The 18,330-nt window shown below is 41.6% G+C and overlaps 2 protein-coding genes across 2 annotated transcripts in view; both read left to right on the forward strand.

The window, feature by feature from the left end:
• Positions 1-3,373: 3,373 nt before the first annotated feature.
• On the forward strand, positions 3,374-16,067 carry RSBN1 (round spermatid basic protein 1). Its single transcript, XM_017727185.1, has 6 exons — positions 3,374-4,070; positions 10,155-10,292; positions 10,706-10,848; positions 11,694-11,861; positions 12,769-12,877; positions 13,441-16,067. The coding sequence occupies exons 1-6, from the start codon at positions 3,447-3,449 to the stop codon at positions 13,900-13,902; spliced, it is 1,644 nt and encodes a 547-aa protein (XP_017582674.1). The 5' UTR covers positions 3,374-3,446; the 3' UTR covers positions 13,903-16,067.
• An 847-nt stretch (positions 16,068-16,914) lies between these two features.
• Positions 16,915-18,330, forward strand: part of PHTF1 (putative homeodomain transcription factor 1) — a 13,030-nt gene continuing 11,614 nt past the window's right edge. The window contains exon 1 of the mRNA XM_017727143.1: positions 16,915-16,918. Coding sequence (XP_017582632.1) covers positions 16,915-16,918 — 4 coding nt within the window. The remainder of the gene's footprint in view (positions 16,919-18,330) is intronic.

An 18,330-nucleotide genomic window follows, 5' to 3' on the forward strand; every position in this document is an offset into this window, starting at 1 on the left:
CCCGGGGACGGAGCGCGGGGTGGCCGCGCTGCTCCTGCTGCTGTCAGAATCGCCCTCATCGCAGGTTCGACTGCAGGTGCTGTGGGAGTGAAGCTTTCTTCCCTCTATGCTTGCATTAACGTGTGAGGAGCTGCTGGGTTTTCTTTTAAATTTTATTTTCTTGGTTTTGATAAGTGCCCTGAGAAGGGTTCTCATGATTCCGTACGAGTATTTCCAAGGTGGGTGTCAAAGGATGGTGCCAGATTCTTTTCAGGGGTGCCCAGCAACAGGACAAGGCGCAGTAGCCATGCACTAAAACACAAAAGTTCCTCCTCAACACGAAGAAGAATTTCTTTCAATGAAGGGTGTCTGAACACTGGAACAGGTGCCTAGGGAGGTCCTGGAGAATCCCTGTCTGAAGATATTCCAAACCCAAACTTGTGTCACCTGCTCCAGGTGACCCTGCCTTGGTAGGGGGGTTGCACTGGATGATCTCCAGAGGTCCCTTCCAACCCGAATTATTCTGTGTTTCCTTTAATTAGAAATGCCAAAATATCTCTGGATTTTGGTGTGCGCTGTGTGTGTTTTTGTTTATTTTTATTTTAACAGTACTGAGTGATTGTTTTGGTTCTGCTCAGAGATTTGTTATAGTAAAAAGCTTCTTGGAGAGAGCAACATAGATAAAAAATAACTGCAGAAGCTGCTGTAATTAAAAATACAATGTGGTGAATTATGCTTGAGGAGTGTATGGGCAGGTTTTGTGCCAAAGAAACCAAAGATGCACTTGCTTACAGAAGTCAAGTGTCTGTAGAGTAAACTCTAGATAAGACTGTCTTAAGGACAGACAAAACTATTACTAGGGGAGGCTTTTTTCAGCTGGTTAATGCTTCCACACCACTGTGCTTGAATAACGATTATAAAGGCTGCTGATTGATAAAACTGCAGAGGTTTACAGTGTTTATCAAGTAAACGTTTGGAGCAGTGTATCTTTGTAGATTGGAGTGTCACTGTGTCAGTTCTAACCCAGAATTAAATAGGGCCTCTTAATGAAGGCTTAAACAGCACAAAAATGAGCATCAAAATTCCAGATTTGCAAAGAAAAGCTGTTTGCTAATCTGAAGCTCTTCACTGTCTGTCCTCAGCTGTTCGGGTAGTGCCTGTTGGGATGGGGCTGTATTTCTTGTCCTGACTGAGTTTTTATTTTGATATATAATCTAATTAAATTACCTGTTACATTGACTGTACCATACTTATCTGTGGCCCCAGGTGACAGTGAACGTCCCTACTGTTTTTGCTGTTTAATAGTGGTTCTGGTTCTGTTGCGGGATGTGTGATCATTTTAGAGTAGCTGAGTTATTGGCACTGCTGTCATTCTGCCTCACTGCTGAGCCCATCGTTTAGTGACCTGTCCACAGCTTTATTGTGTTTGAGGTGCTGGAGGCTTTCTGTTTATTTAAAGGAATAATTAAAACTATATTTCCTTCAAGATTGCCAGGCATTGCTATAATGTCACTGTTTAGCTGCACTGAATATAGCAGTTACTCACTGTAGTAGTGGGACTCTGCTGTGTTCAGTGCATCCAGCAGCAGCCAGGGCAGCTTTTATCCTGAAAACAGACAAGTGTTCACTAGAAGCTCCCAAATGCAAGGATTCCTCTGTCTGTTACTAGGATATGGCTTCAAACAGGAAGATACTCTGAATTAAAATGTGTGAGGTTTTAAAACTATACCTAAAATCAGATGTGCTTAAAATAAGAGACCTTCAACAACTAAATGTTCTTGGAAACGTGCATAGGGAAGTATTCCCAACAGCTCAGTGGTGGCATGAAATTCTTGTTTAGTTCCAGCTTGGGATCTCTGGTTCCACCAGGACAAATATCTGGTGTGTGAATTGCACGTTCACTCAGTGAGTAAAGCAGTGTCTGTACTTGAGAGCCCAGTGACTGAACAAACTCGTGCACTCCTCACATGCGAGTCTTGCAGAAAACCTCATTCCAAGATCCGTTTCAGCTGACTTCCCAAAACAAGTGATACCACCCTGCTTTTCCTGCTTTCCCTTGAATAGAAAGATCAGGGCCTTTGCTGTCTGTAAGGGCTGCAGCAGCACGGTGAAAACTTGTATTTCAGGTCCTAAGACTATTGTATGAAGTGAGGATTAAGCAATCGGCTCTTTCTTTGCCCCATGAGTAACTCTGTTCCTTACACCAGGCTGTTATGAAGGTCAGCCCTCTCCAGTAATGAGCTCTGAGACCAAACCAGTAATGATCCAGTTAAACACTGGTTACATGAAAGAACCTGGAGCTGCCTGTATTTATCACTACACCCTTTCTCATAAAACAGTGTAACATGGTTTTTTTCTTTAAATTAAATGCTCTAAGAGAATAAAGAGGGAATAGCAATGTGCAGCCAAAGAAAGGAAATTTTATTAGGACAAAGCCCTATGCTGAGGGGAAACTGTAAAACTTTAGTTACTGCATCTTTGGTCAGGTGTTGCCTTCAGCAGCAGGTTGTTCTCATCCCCATGGCTATCCTGGTAACACAGCTCCTGGAGATTTATGGGCATTGTTGGATGAAATGGTTCTTTGATTCAGGCGCATTAAAATCTTGTCTTGGCAATTGAGTTTTTGACAGCTGGAGCATCAAGTTTTCTAATTACCTTTGTCTCTCATTAAATGTTATTTGAATTCGTTTTTATTCTTGAAAGAAGAACAACTTAAACGGTTCCATTTGGCTTGACAGAACTCCTTCTTTACATTTTATTTCTCAGTCTTTTAGAGGCTGATTAACCTCAAAAAAACCCCCAAACAACCGAAGCTGCCTCTTAATTTCCTTCTCTCCATTAACTGAATAGTTAACTGTAAGACTGAAGCTGTTGATGCGATGATTTGGGTCTTTAATTTTAAAAGATCAGTAGTCTAAGATTTACTTAAGTATTTTTACCTCTAAGTGTAGGTAAAGCTTGTACTTCTTCAGCTCAGCTGTGTTTTGCTTCTGTATCATGTGTTCAAAATCAGGGAAGTGTTCTGTAATGAAAGTCCTAAAGTTTAAATGTTACACATACTTGTTTATCCTCTTCCCCTGTATGGCACTGCCTTAAATGTCAGAAGTTATTAATGTACTTAATTATAGATGTTCTGAAATACAAACTCCCTTTAAAGGTATTCTAATAAATCTGTTAAAACTGGAAATATTTCTAAAATATTAAGCAAGAGTTTGGAAGTTTTCCTTAATTCAAGGCGTTATTTGTATAATTGTAGCTACCGTGACTTTTGACTTAGTTATAAAACCAAAAATGCAGTGTTTTACAATTGGTCAGTCTCCCTGGGAATAGATCCCTTCAGCAAGTGAGAGGCCTGAATTCTTTTGGGGTGAATATGCTGCAACTGCAGAACTCTAATCTTCTCTTCATTGTTGCTGCCAGAAACTCCAGATGAAAATGGCAAAACCCAGCGAGCTGACAGTCTTATTATGAAGAAGATAAAGAAAAAAAAGAAAAAGAAACACCGGGAAGATGTGCGGGGAAAACGCCTGAAGATGTACAACAAAGAGGTGCAGACAGTGTGTGCTGGGCTCACTCGCATTGACAAGGAGACTCTGTCTCAAGGACAGTGTGACAACCTGGAAGTGAACAAGGAATCCTTCAGGTACCTGAAGGATGAGCAGCTGTGCAGGCTGAACTTGGGCATGCAGGAATATCGGATACCCCAGGGAGTACAAACCCCGTTTGTGACACACCAGGAGCACTCTGTCCGCAGCAGCTTCCTGAAGACTGGCACTAAATTCAGTAACTTCATTCACGAGGAACATCAGTCCAATGGAGGTGCCCTGGTCCTGCACGCTTACATGGATGAACTCTCATTTTTGTCTCCAGTGGAGATGGAGAGATTTGCAGAAGAGTTTCTTGCGTTGTCATTCAGTGAAAATGATAAAAATGCAGCTTACTATGCTTTAGCCATAGTGCACGGAGCAGCTGCTTATTTACCAGACTTCCTGGATTACTTTGCTTTTAACTTTCCAAACACTCCAGTGAAAATGGAAATTTTGGGCAAGAAGGACATTGAAACAACAACAATTTCAAATTTTCACTCTCAGGTAAGAACTGTTCAAAAGCATAAAAGTTGCACAATACCTAGATTTGATTAATCTCATTAACCCAGAGCAGGCATGATTTAAAATAGGCAAGTCACAAATTTATTTTCTAAGCAGATGAAAAAAGGTAGTGTTGGGACTTCACTACTCTGTTTATTCCTGTTTCTGCTTAAAGCTTTTCTGTGCTCCCTGGTAGCTGGTGAATCACACCTCAGACACTATCTGTGTCTGAGGAAAGATCTGCACTGATCATCTTTTTCTTCTAAACTTGGGAAAACACTGAGATAGTGCAAGATAACAGCCAAGTCTGTGCCAAGAGTTGCATAGGCTGCAAATACTAACACTGCTTTTCAAGTCAATAGAGCTGGGGTTTGTTGGTTTTGGGGTCTTGGGGTTTTGATTTTTTTGCAATGATATTACTTTTCATGTTTCAGTATATCTGATTCACAGCTTTTTTTTAACATCTTAATTCCCTCAATACCTTACGCTGTTTAAACTTCGTAACTTGAAGGTGGTTAGAGAGTCTTTTTAATTGCCATGGAAAAGGAGTTTCATTTTATTTACTCCCTTGGTTTCCCTAGTAGGCTTAAGCTAATTTAGAAACTGTATCTCTGTGTAACTTAAATGGATGCAACAGTAAAAACTAAGTTAATTCCTAGATTCCCATATGAAAGTCCCTTGGATTTTAGTCTTGTAATCAAACTCAGAAGTATCTATACAACAAGATTACAGTTTGGATAAATTTCTTTTTGATGGAATAAAGCTTCTTTCTGTTTAGTCTGAGAATGGATCCAAACTGCTGATTACCTTTAAGGTCTTTACTCCAGACATTAATTACATTTACTAGTTCACTTGTTGGAAGGATAAATCTGAAACTGTGGTGGAGTGCAATTCAGTACTATAAGAACACACCTTTAACAACAGATTTTGGAGTGTTAGTGCTTGTGGATGGGCTATTTCGATCTCTGCAGGGTTTGCCAAATGCTTATAAGCAAGATTTGCATTGGAAAAACAATTATTGCTTTACAGAAAGTTCCTGCATGGTCGCTGTGGAGTCTTTGAATAGCATTAAATTAATAATTCTGACACTTGGCTTTTTGTTTGACGATGATTAGCTGCTGTAGCACTTATTTTAACCAGCTTCTGTTTCTTGGTTTAAATAATTCTTTGTGCTGACAGAGCTGTGCCTGGGTGCAGAGTACCCCAAAACCAGTCTCTGAGCATATAAACCACTGCTGTGGGCAATAGCACTTCTGCACAGCACACACCTGTGTCCTGCAAATGTGAAATGTGTCCACAAGTCAGGCTTTAAATCTTCTGTATTAGTGATTTATCTGTGTTTTTTAGTGTCCTGATTGCGTTCTGGCTCGAGTACATGATGACCCCTGAAATGGCTAAACAGAGCCTCTGGAGTATTTAACAATTGCATTTTTTGTCGGTGAATGTCCTGTGAACACAAATACTGGCACTATAAATACACGTGAGGAATGTGTGGTAATAAATAAGAGGCTTTGCTGGGTTATAGTCTGCTGGTACTTCAGTTAATTCTATTTTAAGTACTGTCTAAACTTGATTAAGATTGAGTCATGACATAAGGTTCAGTTGGTCTAAACCACTTCTCTAAACCCAGCTCCAGCATGACCTGGTTAATCCTCTCTGGCTGAAGTGTGTTAGTGCAGTTCTCCCTGAGCAAACAGAGCAGGGGAGCTGTCACAGGCAGCTGAAGCAGGGCTCTTCAGAGAATGCAGATGATGGAAAAGCTGAAGGAAACATTGAAATCAGTGGTGGTTTCACCCAAGTTTGGCAAACTAGCTTGTCTTGAAATGGAGAAGGTTGCAATGCCCTGCTCGAGGGCCTGGGGTGATGAACCTGACTCTTGTGCTGCTGTTCCTTGGCAGCCCTGATGAGGGAGGAACAGATTGGCCAAGCTTCGCTTTTGACCCTTCTGTATGAGAATTGTACAGTCCAGAACTGCTTCATAGTTGTGCTTTTGTAGATTAAGCATGTTGTGCTATTGTGTGCTCTACACTGATTATTTATAATTGAAAACACTCAGTTAAGTCACCTCCATTCTGAGTTCCTTCTCTGTGCATGAGTTTTTGCTGCACTGACCTGTGCCAAGGGGATTTGGAGCACTAGGGAGTCTTGAATCCTGGAGATCCAGTGTCAAGAAATCAAAACTTGATCTGTAAACTGCAAGTTAATGTGACCTTTGGCTTGCATGACATTCAGCTATTTTGTGTTTTCAGAGAAACTGAATTACAGTATTCAAAATAAGGACTTCAGTCTGAAAGACTTGGTAAAAGTCTAGTGATAATTAACTGCCTTGCAAGGTGAATTCCTTTGTTCTCAGGGCAGTGAGTTTATAGCAAAGCACTCCAATGTGTATTTGTTACATAAATGTTTGGTTTCAGTATCTTAAAATAATTAAGTTTCAGTTTCCTCTGGATTTTTTGCTTGCATTGGCTCTCTTTGGTTCTAATACTTCAGTGCTGGAGCTCAGCTTTAGTTTGGAGCTGTTCACTTGGGCTGAGAGCTTTCAAGACTCAAATCACTGAGCAGTAATTTGTAAGCTTTCCTCACATAAGGGCACACTTTAATTTGAAAGCTCTTAGCTGTGCAGCTAGAATGAACTCTTATTTTCCTTATCATTTGTTTAGTACAACTGCTTCTAGTTCCACTCAGTGAATGGGAATATATTTAGAGTTAAAAAAACCACTTCTGCTTTTTTCCCCAACTGATCAACTGCCTGATGAATTCTCTCTCTGATCCAAAGAACAGTTAGACTCACAGAGGGTGTGTGGGGGTTCTGGGAAGAGGCCAGGAAAGAGAATTGGGGAAGTAGGTTTTGCATAAGCTGCTGTTCCTTCTGGGAGAAGCAGCCAACAGATGATAACTGGGTAAGTTTTCTTACTCCTGCTGTTCTGAACAGGTTACCCTATCCCTGAGAGCTTTGGTTAATGAACCACATCAGAGTTTGGTTGTCTGCTCCATGTGAACTTCTCTGATTCTGGAAGGGCAATTTCTTTTTTTAGCAGTAACTACCAAAGTATGAAATGGAGAAGTTGTGCATCTGTACTGTAAACTTCATTTGGTTTGTCACTGAAGCCATATAAACAATGCCCAATGGTCCTGCACTATGTCAGATTTTAGTCAAACGTGTCACCCTTGCTGTGCTGGCATGTCACTGCCTTGTCCTTCACTAGTAACCAGCCTTGTGCTTTTGCTTTCTTCCTTGTAGCCAAGTGTTTGTGTGGTTGGTTTTATAGCTGACTTGGCATGCTGAAATATTGTTGCTGTCAACTGATTCATGCTTCTCTTGCAACTGGAGAGAAACTTCTGAGACTTAACCTCATTTGTCTCCAGCTGATGCCTCATCTGTGTGTCCTCTTCTCACCCTGTGCTGCTCACTTAACCCGTGGTGAGGCTGGGGCTGGGGTGGCTCAGGAACATGCAAATAAACACCAGCTCTGTGCCTCTGACAGGAAACACTGCCTCTGTCTGCTTCTGTTCTCACCCAAGTGTGGGAAACACTGATAGGCACATGGTGCAGCTGAGAGAAAATGTCTCCATGAGCACTCAGGAGCTAATTTTAACCATGCCCGTAACTCAGGGTCAGTGTGGGGTGTGTGGAGTGGGGGATGCACATGGCAGTGATGGCTGTGTGGCATTTGAAAGGGCACAGGCTGCCTGAGTGGCCTTACTGACTCCATTGTCCTTTTGCAGCAGTAAAAACAGTGGCAGTTACTGCTCATGATCCACTGCTGCTTTTAAAGAAGCACAGGGAACAAATTATAGCAAGGGAGGGGCTGTGGTAATAAGTCACTGACTTCTGGCAGCCGTGTGAACTGGAGTGACCCTAGCTAAATTCCTAAACAAGAGTTGAACTTTAAACAAAAATAAAAAACACTGAGAGAGGTCCTAATGGATATAACGAAGGGACTGCAGCTATTTCATCATCTCAGCTTTCTTCCCTGCAATGAGGGGTGCACGCAGGTGGCTGTGGAGTGAATAGCGCTGGGAAGAGGGAATCTGGAGCACTTGGTGAATGAAAGGCTAAAGCAGTTTTCAGTGCAGCAAGCAGGGTGCTTACTCATGGGACACTAGATCACCCAGTTGTAAAGAGAGGGCAAGATGCCTGTTCTTTTAGATGTTCATTACATCATATTCTTGAGACCACTGGCCTAACCAGTGGTGTTGGTGTTTGCTGCTCAGAAGGAATTAAGAATAAGAGAGAAGCTGTGAAGATGTTTTTTTTATGGCATATTTAGCTAGTAGACTACATCCCCTGTGATTGAGGTGCTTGAGATGAATACTACAGCCTGCTGGGGATTGCCATGAGTTGGTGCATGTTTTCAGTGTAAACATGTCCTGGGTTTAATTCTCAAGTGTGTATATTCCTTTAATTTCTATTAAAAACTAGCAAAGTGTTGAAATCCAATATTTCCCTAAAGTACTTCTACTGTTTCCTTTATAACTCCTGAGTTCTTGTCTATTTTTTCATTGTTCCAGTGCATTAAAAAAAACCCCAAAGTTGAAGTTTCTCATTTTTCATTTCCTTTGAAAACATTACAAGGAAAAAATGCATATGGAGTTATAATTCATTTTAACTCATGACAAACACCTGTAAAATGCTAGCAACTCTCACCAGGTGGTTTCAATAGCATAGAACTCATCTGGAAGTAGTCTGTCTCCACTTACATAAATAGTGCCAGGCAGTTAAACTTCACTGGATAAGGAGCAGAGCGCTTCAGTCCTTGGTTTTGCTGTAGGTGCACAGAACTAAAATATTGCTGCAGCATTTCAGTGCTCCTGCTCTGAACTGCATTCAGCAAATAGAGTGAGCTAAACTCCTGTAATTAAAGAAGTGAAATATCTATGACTGCTGCTGGAGGACAAAATTGCAGCAGTAACTATTCTTCCTTTATTAGTCTCTCCTAATTTACCTTTAACAACTGCATGGAGTAGTCTAATGACATCTGGTTTGTTGACTAAACATGCAAAACTGAAACTAAACTTAAAGCTAAGCTGCTGCATCCACATATCTATAAGTGGAGTTATAAAAGGCATTACACTTTGTGAACATGCCTGTTAAACTGCAAATTTACCAGTAATTGTCTGTACTGTCCCAGCACTCAGCCATGGAGAACAGCTGTAGTTTTTCACCCCTAGAACACACACTGAAGGGTGATGGAAGGCTGGGGCTCAGACACAACTGAGTGTGCAGAACAGACTAATTATGGCAGAACTTGTGGTCTGTAGCATCAGTTAGTGGTATCTACATAGAACCTCCTCTGTGGCCATATGGCATGTTCCAGCTGCAGTCCATAGGATGAGGCTACAGAACACTGGAGTCTTGCCAGTGCCTCTCCTCTGGGAACAGGAAATCAGCAAGAAAAGTTTCCAGATGACCCTGGAACGTGGGACAGTCTGTGTTCTAGAGGATGTCCATGAGCTGTGACATTAAAGTATTTCTGGCCCCAGCACTGACAGGAGGTTCTACTGCAAATGGTTATCTTAAAATTCTCTCCATGAGCACTGGCTTTCCAGCTAAACCTCTTGTTTCCTCTGCTTTTTGTCCAATTTTCTGTGTCTACTATAATAACATCACTAGAACCACTGCATGAAGGACACTGAGGTTTTTCACTGCTGTCTCAGGGGAAGGACCTCAGGGACAGGACTGAAATGAGGCATGTGCATATCCCAGGAGCATCCGGTTTGAAATGTAGAAGCAACAGTGTTCTGCACGAACCAGCAGAGAGTTGAAGCTTGCTGGTGAAAGACTGAGTCACAATGAAACCTTGTGTGGTTGTTTTCTCAAGTCAGCCTGGAAGTGTTGAATTGTTCCTGAATTAGTTAAATATTCACTTGCTGTTTTTCAAACTTCAGAAGGATTTCCTGTCAGGAGTACAGGCAGGAGTCCTTTCTTTCTCTTCTGTTCTAAACAGTCCCTGTGCATATTCCCAAAGGCACATCTACTGAAACAGATGTAGATGAGTGCAAGATTAATCCCAGCCGTGTTAGATCAGTCAGTTTTATCCTCCTGTAACAGAACTAAAGCTGTGGTGGTGGTGTGTCTCCTGTCAGGTCAATCGGACGTACTGCTGTGGCACCTACAGAGCAGGACCCATGCGCCAGATCAGCCTGGTTGGAGCAGTGGATGAAGAAGTTGGGGACTACTTCCCAGAATTCCTGGATATGTTGGAAGAATCTCCATTTCTTAGAGTAAGCAGTAACTTGTGGTGTATTCAGAGCACTGTAGATGTTTAAGCAATTGTTAGGTTTCCAAGTGATTAGAAACTGTTAGGTATTTTCTTTATTGATGTGCTCATTTGGGCTACTGAGGTTCATTCTTTCCTGTGTCCAATTGAAAGGCATGGAATTAGGTGGCTGATTTAAAAAAAATCAAATTTATTATATATACATGTACTACATGTGCCTCTACTTCCCTAAAGACTATGCTTGATAAAATTAGCTTGGAATATCTTTTACCTCTCAAATTTACTTTGTTTCTATGCAATTCTTTTGACAGCAGATTTGAACCAGTTTTACCAAAGGCATCATTTAATTTTTCTATTTCACCCAGTGTTTTGTGTTATGTGTGTTTTGTGGGTTGTTTTGTTCCTATTTTCTTTTAGATGACTTTGCCCTGGGGGACTCTTTCCAGTCTCAGACTGCAGTGCAGGTCCCAGAGTGATGATGGGCCCATCATGTGGGTGAGGCCGGGAGAGCAGATGATCCCCACAGCTGATATGCCAAAATCGCCCTTCAAACGGCGCCGGTAAGGTTTGGGTTTCCTTTTGTACTCGAGGTAAAACATTGCAGTTAAGTCTGTGTCAGATTTGAGAACAAAAGCAAAGTATTTGATGTGTAATTGGCTCTGCAGAGGACTAATTCAGATTTAAGTTTCACTTCTGTTTCAAAGTGGCTCAGCTGATAAAGCTAATGTTACCTGTGATGGTTATTTTATTTCACTACTCAGTATCTTTCAGTACTTCTCACATATCCTAGATCAGTGCTTTAAGATTAAAACCTCTTGTTATTATCCTTCAGGAGACTTAATTAATCTTATTTCTGTGGCAAGAACCAATTTGGTGGTGAGGGCAGGTGGATGCTGTAAAACAGCAGAGATCCTTTTACTGCATTCTATAGTCGGTACTAAAGCATTTGTAACACTGCCTGTCTGCTCAGGAATTATTGTGTATTCTTGCTTTCTGTCTCTGAAAGAGTGCTCTAAGACAAATTTCAGGAGATTTGGAAGCATATTTTAATTGCTGTTTCAAGAAGAATTCTTGGACATATTCCTAAATAACTGAAGCTCAGGTTCTGTAAGATAGCTCTGTTTTACATACCAATACATTCTTGGAGGAAGTCTTTCAGCACAAGTACTAAACCACAAAAAGTATGTGATTTGATTTGTTTTGTAAAGTTTGATCTCATAACGTGACTTGTACTTTGCTGGTTTTGTTTCAGTCTTTCACCGAACAAACACCTAGAAAAAATCAGAGGGAAGTGCTTTATTCCTCTGAAGCCTGTAGCACCCAGCATTTTAAGATTATTTCAATACAACTGCTTCTTTTTGAGCAGTCTGGGACATTTTTAGTGTGTGATTTTATCCCGTTGCAGGTCCATGAACGAGATCAAGAACCTGCAGTACCTACCTCGGACCAGCGAGCCCCGAGAGGTCCTGTTCGAGGACAGGACGAGAGCTCACGCTGACCACGTGGGGCAGGGCTTTGACTGGCAGAGCACAGCTGCTGTCGGGGTGCTCAAGGCTGTGCAGTTTGGAGAATGGTAAGTGCTGCTGGAATGCAGCTATTCTTCTTTTTTTTTTTTTTTTTTTTAATAATTCGTTGGAAAACAAACCGAATCAGAAATGGTTTAAACCCTATAAAGAGACAAAAGTTGCCCAGAGCTGGAAACTTCAAGTTATATACCTGCTATTTTTCCCTCTTGAGGCAGTAAAAAAGTTGTAACAGCAGCTTGCAGAATGTTTTAGTGATACACAAAAGCCTTAAACCTGGACCATCATCTTTGATTATTCTTTTCCTGAGCAGGTATATTAATTCTAGCTTTTGTAACAGTAGTCTGAGAGCTCAGTGTAATTAATTTCACAGCTGCAGTGCCTTCTTAGGTCATGTACCCAGGATATTGCTGTTGACCTTGCAGAGAAACTAGACTTGCATCATTGTAATAGCTAGAAATTACAGGAGAAATTGGATAGCATCATTAGCAATATCATAAGAATGAAAATGCCAGGATTTCCTTCACTCTGGTTCACAGCTGTTGAATAAAACTCCTCGCTGCTTCAACTTCAGTGTTACTTTGTAATTTTACATTTTTCCCTTAATGTGGAATTATTCTGTCCAATTATAGAATGGAGGAATTGAGGCAAATTGTGGTTCCTAGAACACAGAGAACTTTGATAGTGGCAGTTTGAACCTGGTTCTCAGGCATTTCAGTATGTCCATGAAAACATCACTGCTGTTGTGAATGCAGCAAAAACGGAGAAAGAAAAAAGAGAAATCTATGAATTATTCCTCTTTTTCAAAATAATACACTATTGAGAAGTATTGAGACGTTGTGCACAGTGTAACACTGAAGTAGGTCATTGGTTCAATGAAGCTTTCTGCTGGGAAGAGCTGTAATGCTCTGTAGTTCAAATACTTCAAAAATTCTTGGAATTCTCATCTTTTTCTAGGAGTGACCAGCCTCGTATAACCAAAGATGTGGTTTGTTTTCATGCTGAAGACTTCACTGATGTTGTGCAGAGACTTCAGCTGGACCTGCATGAACCTCCAGTGTCACAGGTATCAAATGTGCCCTCGTGACAGCTCATTCCTGGTGTTTTGGGAGTAGTTTCTGACAGATCCCAGCTTTTCCCTAAAGGCAGCCCTTTTCTATCCCCAGTGGCCCTCAGTTCTCAGCTCTCTGGGGCAATTTCCTTGTGTTTCAGCATAAAATAGTTCAGTTGGAAGGGACCTTTTTCTTTTTCTTTCCCTTTCCCCCGGGTTCATGCTGTGAGTCACAGGGTGTGCTGTAGAAACAATCCGTTGATTAAGTCATGTGTGCCTGTTCCTGCTTTTTCCAATATCTGATGTGGAGGCATCTAAACTCAGTCCTGTCAGCTCAAACAATGCAGCCCATGTCACCACTTGTTTTTAACCATAATTGTAGAAACCTCTTCATTCTCCTCTCTCAAGATGTGCACATCAGAGAAATTGTGTTTTAGAAGTCTAGTTCTCATTTAAATTTGAAGTTTTACCCATGAAATGGAAACATTCTGATTTAGACATGAATTAACTTGAAAACAGGAGGATGCTGAATTGTTTGAAGAGTTTACCACTAACTTTCCCATCTCTCCTTCTCCCAGTGTGTTCAATGGGTGGACGAAGCCAAACTAAACCAAATGAGACGGGAAGGCATTCGCTATGCTAGGATTCAGTTGTGTGACAATGACATCTACTTCATCCCTAGAAATGTCATTCATCAGTTCAAAACAGTGTCAGCAGTCTGCAGCTTAGCCTGGCACATCAGACTCAAACAGTATCACCCCGTGGGGGAGACTTCTCCAAAAGCAGAAAGCAATTCAAGCCTGAACAGTAATGTTCCTGGAAACACAGAGGCAGAAGGTGAACCCCAAGGTGTGAGTGTAAAAATAGAGTCTGAAGAACCAGGTACAGAAATTCAGCTTACCCCAGGGGTGCTCTCCTCCTCTGTTTCTTCAATATCAGGACTTGTGCAACCAGATCAGGTGGCCCAGCCCCTTCCAGGTTTTAAAATAGAGTCTGATCAGCAACACAATCCACAGGATCATGCAGGCTCTTCTGTGTGATATGTATATAATCAAACATTTTTTAAACAACTTTTTAAAATTTTGATGTGAAGTTATAGTTTTATAACTGGCTTATGTTTTATTGGAGAAATCTTGCCTATAATTCTATAAAGAAAGGTGACATTCCAAAATGTCAAGCATATCTTTTTTACACAGATTATGCAAAATTCAAGTTGTATTTTAACCCCTTAGTACAACCTGTAACAGTGGTCTACCACTTCTTTCTGTTTAAGTAAAGAGATGTTGAATATCTTCTCAAAGTCAGATTGAAATTCCTCCAGGAACACAAAATGATTGAACTCCATTGGTCAGTGTTATATCCCTACTTTTACTTTCTCTCTAATCTTCACCAGAAAGTGATGCTTTTGTAGAAGACCTGCAAAGTGACTTCCCCATCTCATTTTAATTGCTTAAAAAAGTAAAAAAAAAAAAGAAAAAAAATAGAGAAAGCACAGCACTTTTGATGATTTGTGGAATTTTTGGTATGTCTGTTCTTGACATGTTGGTTTATATACAAGCTATAGAAATTGATGTTTCTTACAATTCCTACAAGGGTGACCTGTAAAAAGAACTGAAGCAAGTGTCTGATTCCTGTTGAAATGCAATGACTTACTGACCTAACACTTCTCATAGCACTGCTTATGTTGTTTGGTGTGAGGGTTTTTGCTTCCAAAATACATCTTCCCTGAACGTGATAAATGCTAGTGTCAAAATTAGAGAACCTCTTGGTAGTCTTGTGGAGGAAACTGCTATCTTTGAGCACTTTAAGGCTTTAAAATACTTAACCAACTTGGCAGCTTGTTTTGATCGGGTCGTAACGTGTCCAATGGATCCACACTTTCCCTTGTACTGATGCACTTAATAGAATAAGCATTGAGCTGATACCTGACTTTCTAGAATAAGGACAGCCTTACTGTGTAAGTTCTGTATTAGTATTTCACAATAAAAAGTATTTTGGCATTGGACTGCTTTTTCCATGTGTAGCTCCTGGGTGCCCAGTTACTGTGGAAAAATCAGCAGCACGTGCTCAATGTGTAGAGTGTCAGCTATCAACAGTTTTTAAACAATCTTTCAATATTTCTGGATGTTAATGTGTAATCTGTATTTGACTTTCACTCACCCCATTTATTACTGCCCTTTTCAGTCATCAAAAGGAAAAGTCCCTTTTCCCTCTCCCTCTCCCCTCCCCACATTTAGAGTACAAGTTGGGGTTTGGTGCAACTTAAGCTGTCTCCAGATAACTTTATTTGTTCTAATCCTCACTGGGGTAGGAAAGATTTGAAACACTATGTTAGACTAGACAAAAGCAAAGATGCTGTGTTAGTTCTGGATGCATCTTTTTAATATCAATTATTACTCTTCTCTTTATAAGGGTCTCTAAAATATGTTACTCTATTATAAATCTTACTTTGTGCAATATTGTTTGTGTAGGCTTTTATATACATATTAGCACCTCAGTGTAGAGGTCACTATTTTAAACTGATAGAGAAATAATCCTCAGAAGATACTGCAGTGATTAGTTAGAACCTGTATTACTCCTTATGTGTATGTATGTATTGTCTTCGGTACAAAAATGAGGACTAGGAAATATTTCAATTTAAAACTAATTTACAGATTGAAGTGGTAGTGACTCGTTTAGTAATCTGTGTAAATAAGGTGTTAGAATGGAAAGCTTTTATGATGAGAAGTAATGTGATTCATGCAGGGGTGTAATTTAATCTTAGCAGAAATTCTAGATGACTCAGTGCGGCTCAGAAATGAGCCGTCAGTTCTCTGGTGGGTTTTTTCCACTTTTTATGTTGAGAGGAATTTCATAGCTTTAAGGGTTGTGCAAAGTAAAATTCCTCACAGGCAATAGTGGTTTCAGTTCATCCTTCACATTGAAAGATTTCCCAGGGTGTTCTTTCCTTTTGACCAAGTCTGCGAGTCTTCCAAGTGCCCGTTGCGCGCCTCTCCCGTGCTGCTCCCTGGCCCTGGCAGTGCAGGGCCATCCCCGAGGTGGCCCTTCCTTCCCTGGTGGCCAGCACTGATCACTCAGGAACTGACACACCTGCAGAGGCCACAAGTGAGCCTGCAAGCTGAACTGCAAAGGCAGAATAAACAGAGTAAGAGCCCCCGTGCACCAACCTGTCTGTTTCTTGGGAAAATTGAAATGGAATGAAGGGACAATCCATTTGGAAGTCCTCTGTAAATTCTAATAGCACGTTTTCAAATGGATGAAGGAAGACTAGGGTGGTTTGTGCTACTTTCCAAGCTGTAGCTTTAGTGAAATCTGTGACAACAGCCTGAAATACCTAGAAAATGCTCTGACTTCCTCTTGGATGGAGGGACATGACCAATAGCATCATGCTCTTTATGCTCTGCTCAGTTACTAACTTAAAACCTAATGTCAGATTTAAATGCACATAAATAAAGATATCTTTGAATGACCTGAATGTTGCTGATGCTATTCTAGTTTCGAAGACTGAGGGAGAGAGGAACAAGCTGTTTGAGAATCTCTTATTAAATCCATGCTCAGCTTTGCTGTGCTTTAACCAAGCTGGCAGACTTTCAAGTTCCACCTCAACTCTGGATGTAAAGTGTGAGGGGGATTGCTTGGGAAGCTGCTCACTGTTCAGCCATTGCTTCAGTTGCCCAGAACAAAGCCTTGATGGGCAGATGCAAATGTTTTCCAGACCAAGACCTGTAGAACACTGATTTTTTACGAGCTAGAGCTATTTAGAGAGGAAGTAACGAGTTCAAGCCACTTAGTGTTTGAGCAGAACAAATCAAGTAAATATTTCTGAATATCTCATGTTAAATAGCTGCTATTTTAATTTCTCTAAGAATTCATAAAGCAGGCTCCTTAATGAGGCAATCAAACTTTGGCACATTTGATAGCTTGTTCTAAGGCTGAGAAAGTTGGGGCTGTTCAGTGTGGACACCTCACAGCTCCTTCCAGGATCTGCAGGGGCTACAGGGAAGCTGGAGAGGGGCTGTTCATTAGGAACTCAAGTGACAGCACAAGGGGGAATGGGTACAAATCAAAAGAGAAGAAATTTAGGTTAGGTTAGAGATTAGGAAGAAATTTGATGGGTTTTGAGGATCTGGTTGCCCAGGGAGGTTGTGGATGCCCCAACCCTGGAATTTTATAAAGCCAGGTTGAGCAACCTGGCCCAGTGAGAGGTGTCCCTGCACATGGCAGGGAGTTGGGACTGGATGATTTTTAAGGTCCATTCCAACACCTTAACATTCTGTTATTCTCAGAAAAAGCAGATAGGTACAGAACAGGTCCTAAATACAAACGTGCTGGTCAGTTACTGTAAAACCTCAGTTCTCCATTTATGAGGATCTGGTCTGTGATGTCAGGTAGAAAATACTCCTGCTTAATGCTGGAGACAGCTGTCACTGGCCAAGTGCTCTGTCCGTGGAGGGATCGGCTGTGAAACACAGAACTGAGGCTTAGGCTCTACTTTAAATCAAGTGCTGGTGACTAAAACAAAGCTTATCCCAGGGATAAAGGCAAGTGGCTCAGCTGTGCTAGAAATGGACTAGCAAAGGCAGCGTAAAGCTGAAATACCAGTTGGCTTTGGTTTCCTCTCTCCTCTAGACAAACTCCAAGCCACTTTGTGCAGGTACCTGCCACGTTCTCTTCCAGTAAAGGGGGAACACCCACGCGGTGTTCCCAGGGGATTCATGAGGAACGCTTTCCACAGGTGCAGCACAGGGGCTCTGCTGTGCTCTGCCAGGTTCCCCCGGACAAGGCAAATTGTCAGAGCTTTCCCCACGTCCTTCATGGGACGTGACCCCCTCCGATTTGGGGTGTGAATCACCTGAGTGATGAACTCTGGAATTGTAGTTCCCGAGGAGTGCTGAGCCTTGGCAGGCCTGTGCTGGCTGAGGGGGTGGGAGAGGAGTGGAGGGGTCGTTTCCTCTCCCCCAGAGCCTGTTCTGTACCTTCCTGCGGGGTCTGAGCAGTGTCCAGGGCACCCCTAGCATTCAGACAAACACCCACTTTCTCCTGATTTCTCTGTACAACATGTAAAGATACCGACTCCTGTATTGCTGTTTCGTGATTTAATTTGATTTGATTGGCAGCTACGATTATTTTTCTGTGGTTTTAATTTATCTAAGGTCTCTGCCTCCAGAGGACGTGTACAATTGCCTGGACGACTGTTTGCTTTGTGCGGCCTTAGTGTATTTATTGACATTCGCGCGTGTGCGGGGAGGGCCCCGCGCCCCCCCGCGCTGTCGGTAGCTGACTGTACACCAGTGTCAAACTGTTAAGCTATTTCTTTGTAAAATAGTCCTGCGGAATGCATAGAATTTTTTTCCTGTAAAGTATTTTTTTAATAAACAAAAGTCTGATTTTGTCCTTTTCCTGCCTGGGCGCTTCTTTCCGCTGCGGTGGGGGGGTGGCGCTCGGCGCTCGGCTGGCGCTGCCTGGGG

This window comes from Corvus brachyrhynchos, unplaced genomic scaffold, assembly GCF_000691975.1.
Source record: "Corvus brachyrhynchos isolate BGI_N302 unplaced genomic scaffold, ASM69197v1 scaffold72, whole genome shotgun sequence".
Taxonomy (NCBI): domain Eukaryota; kingdom Metazoa; phylum Chordata; class Aves; order Passeriformes; family Corvidae; genus Corvus; species Corvus brachyrhynchos.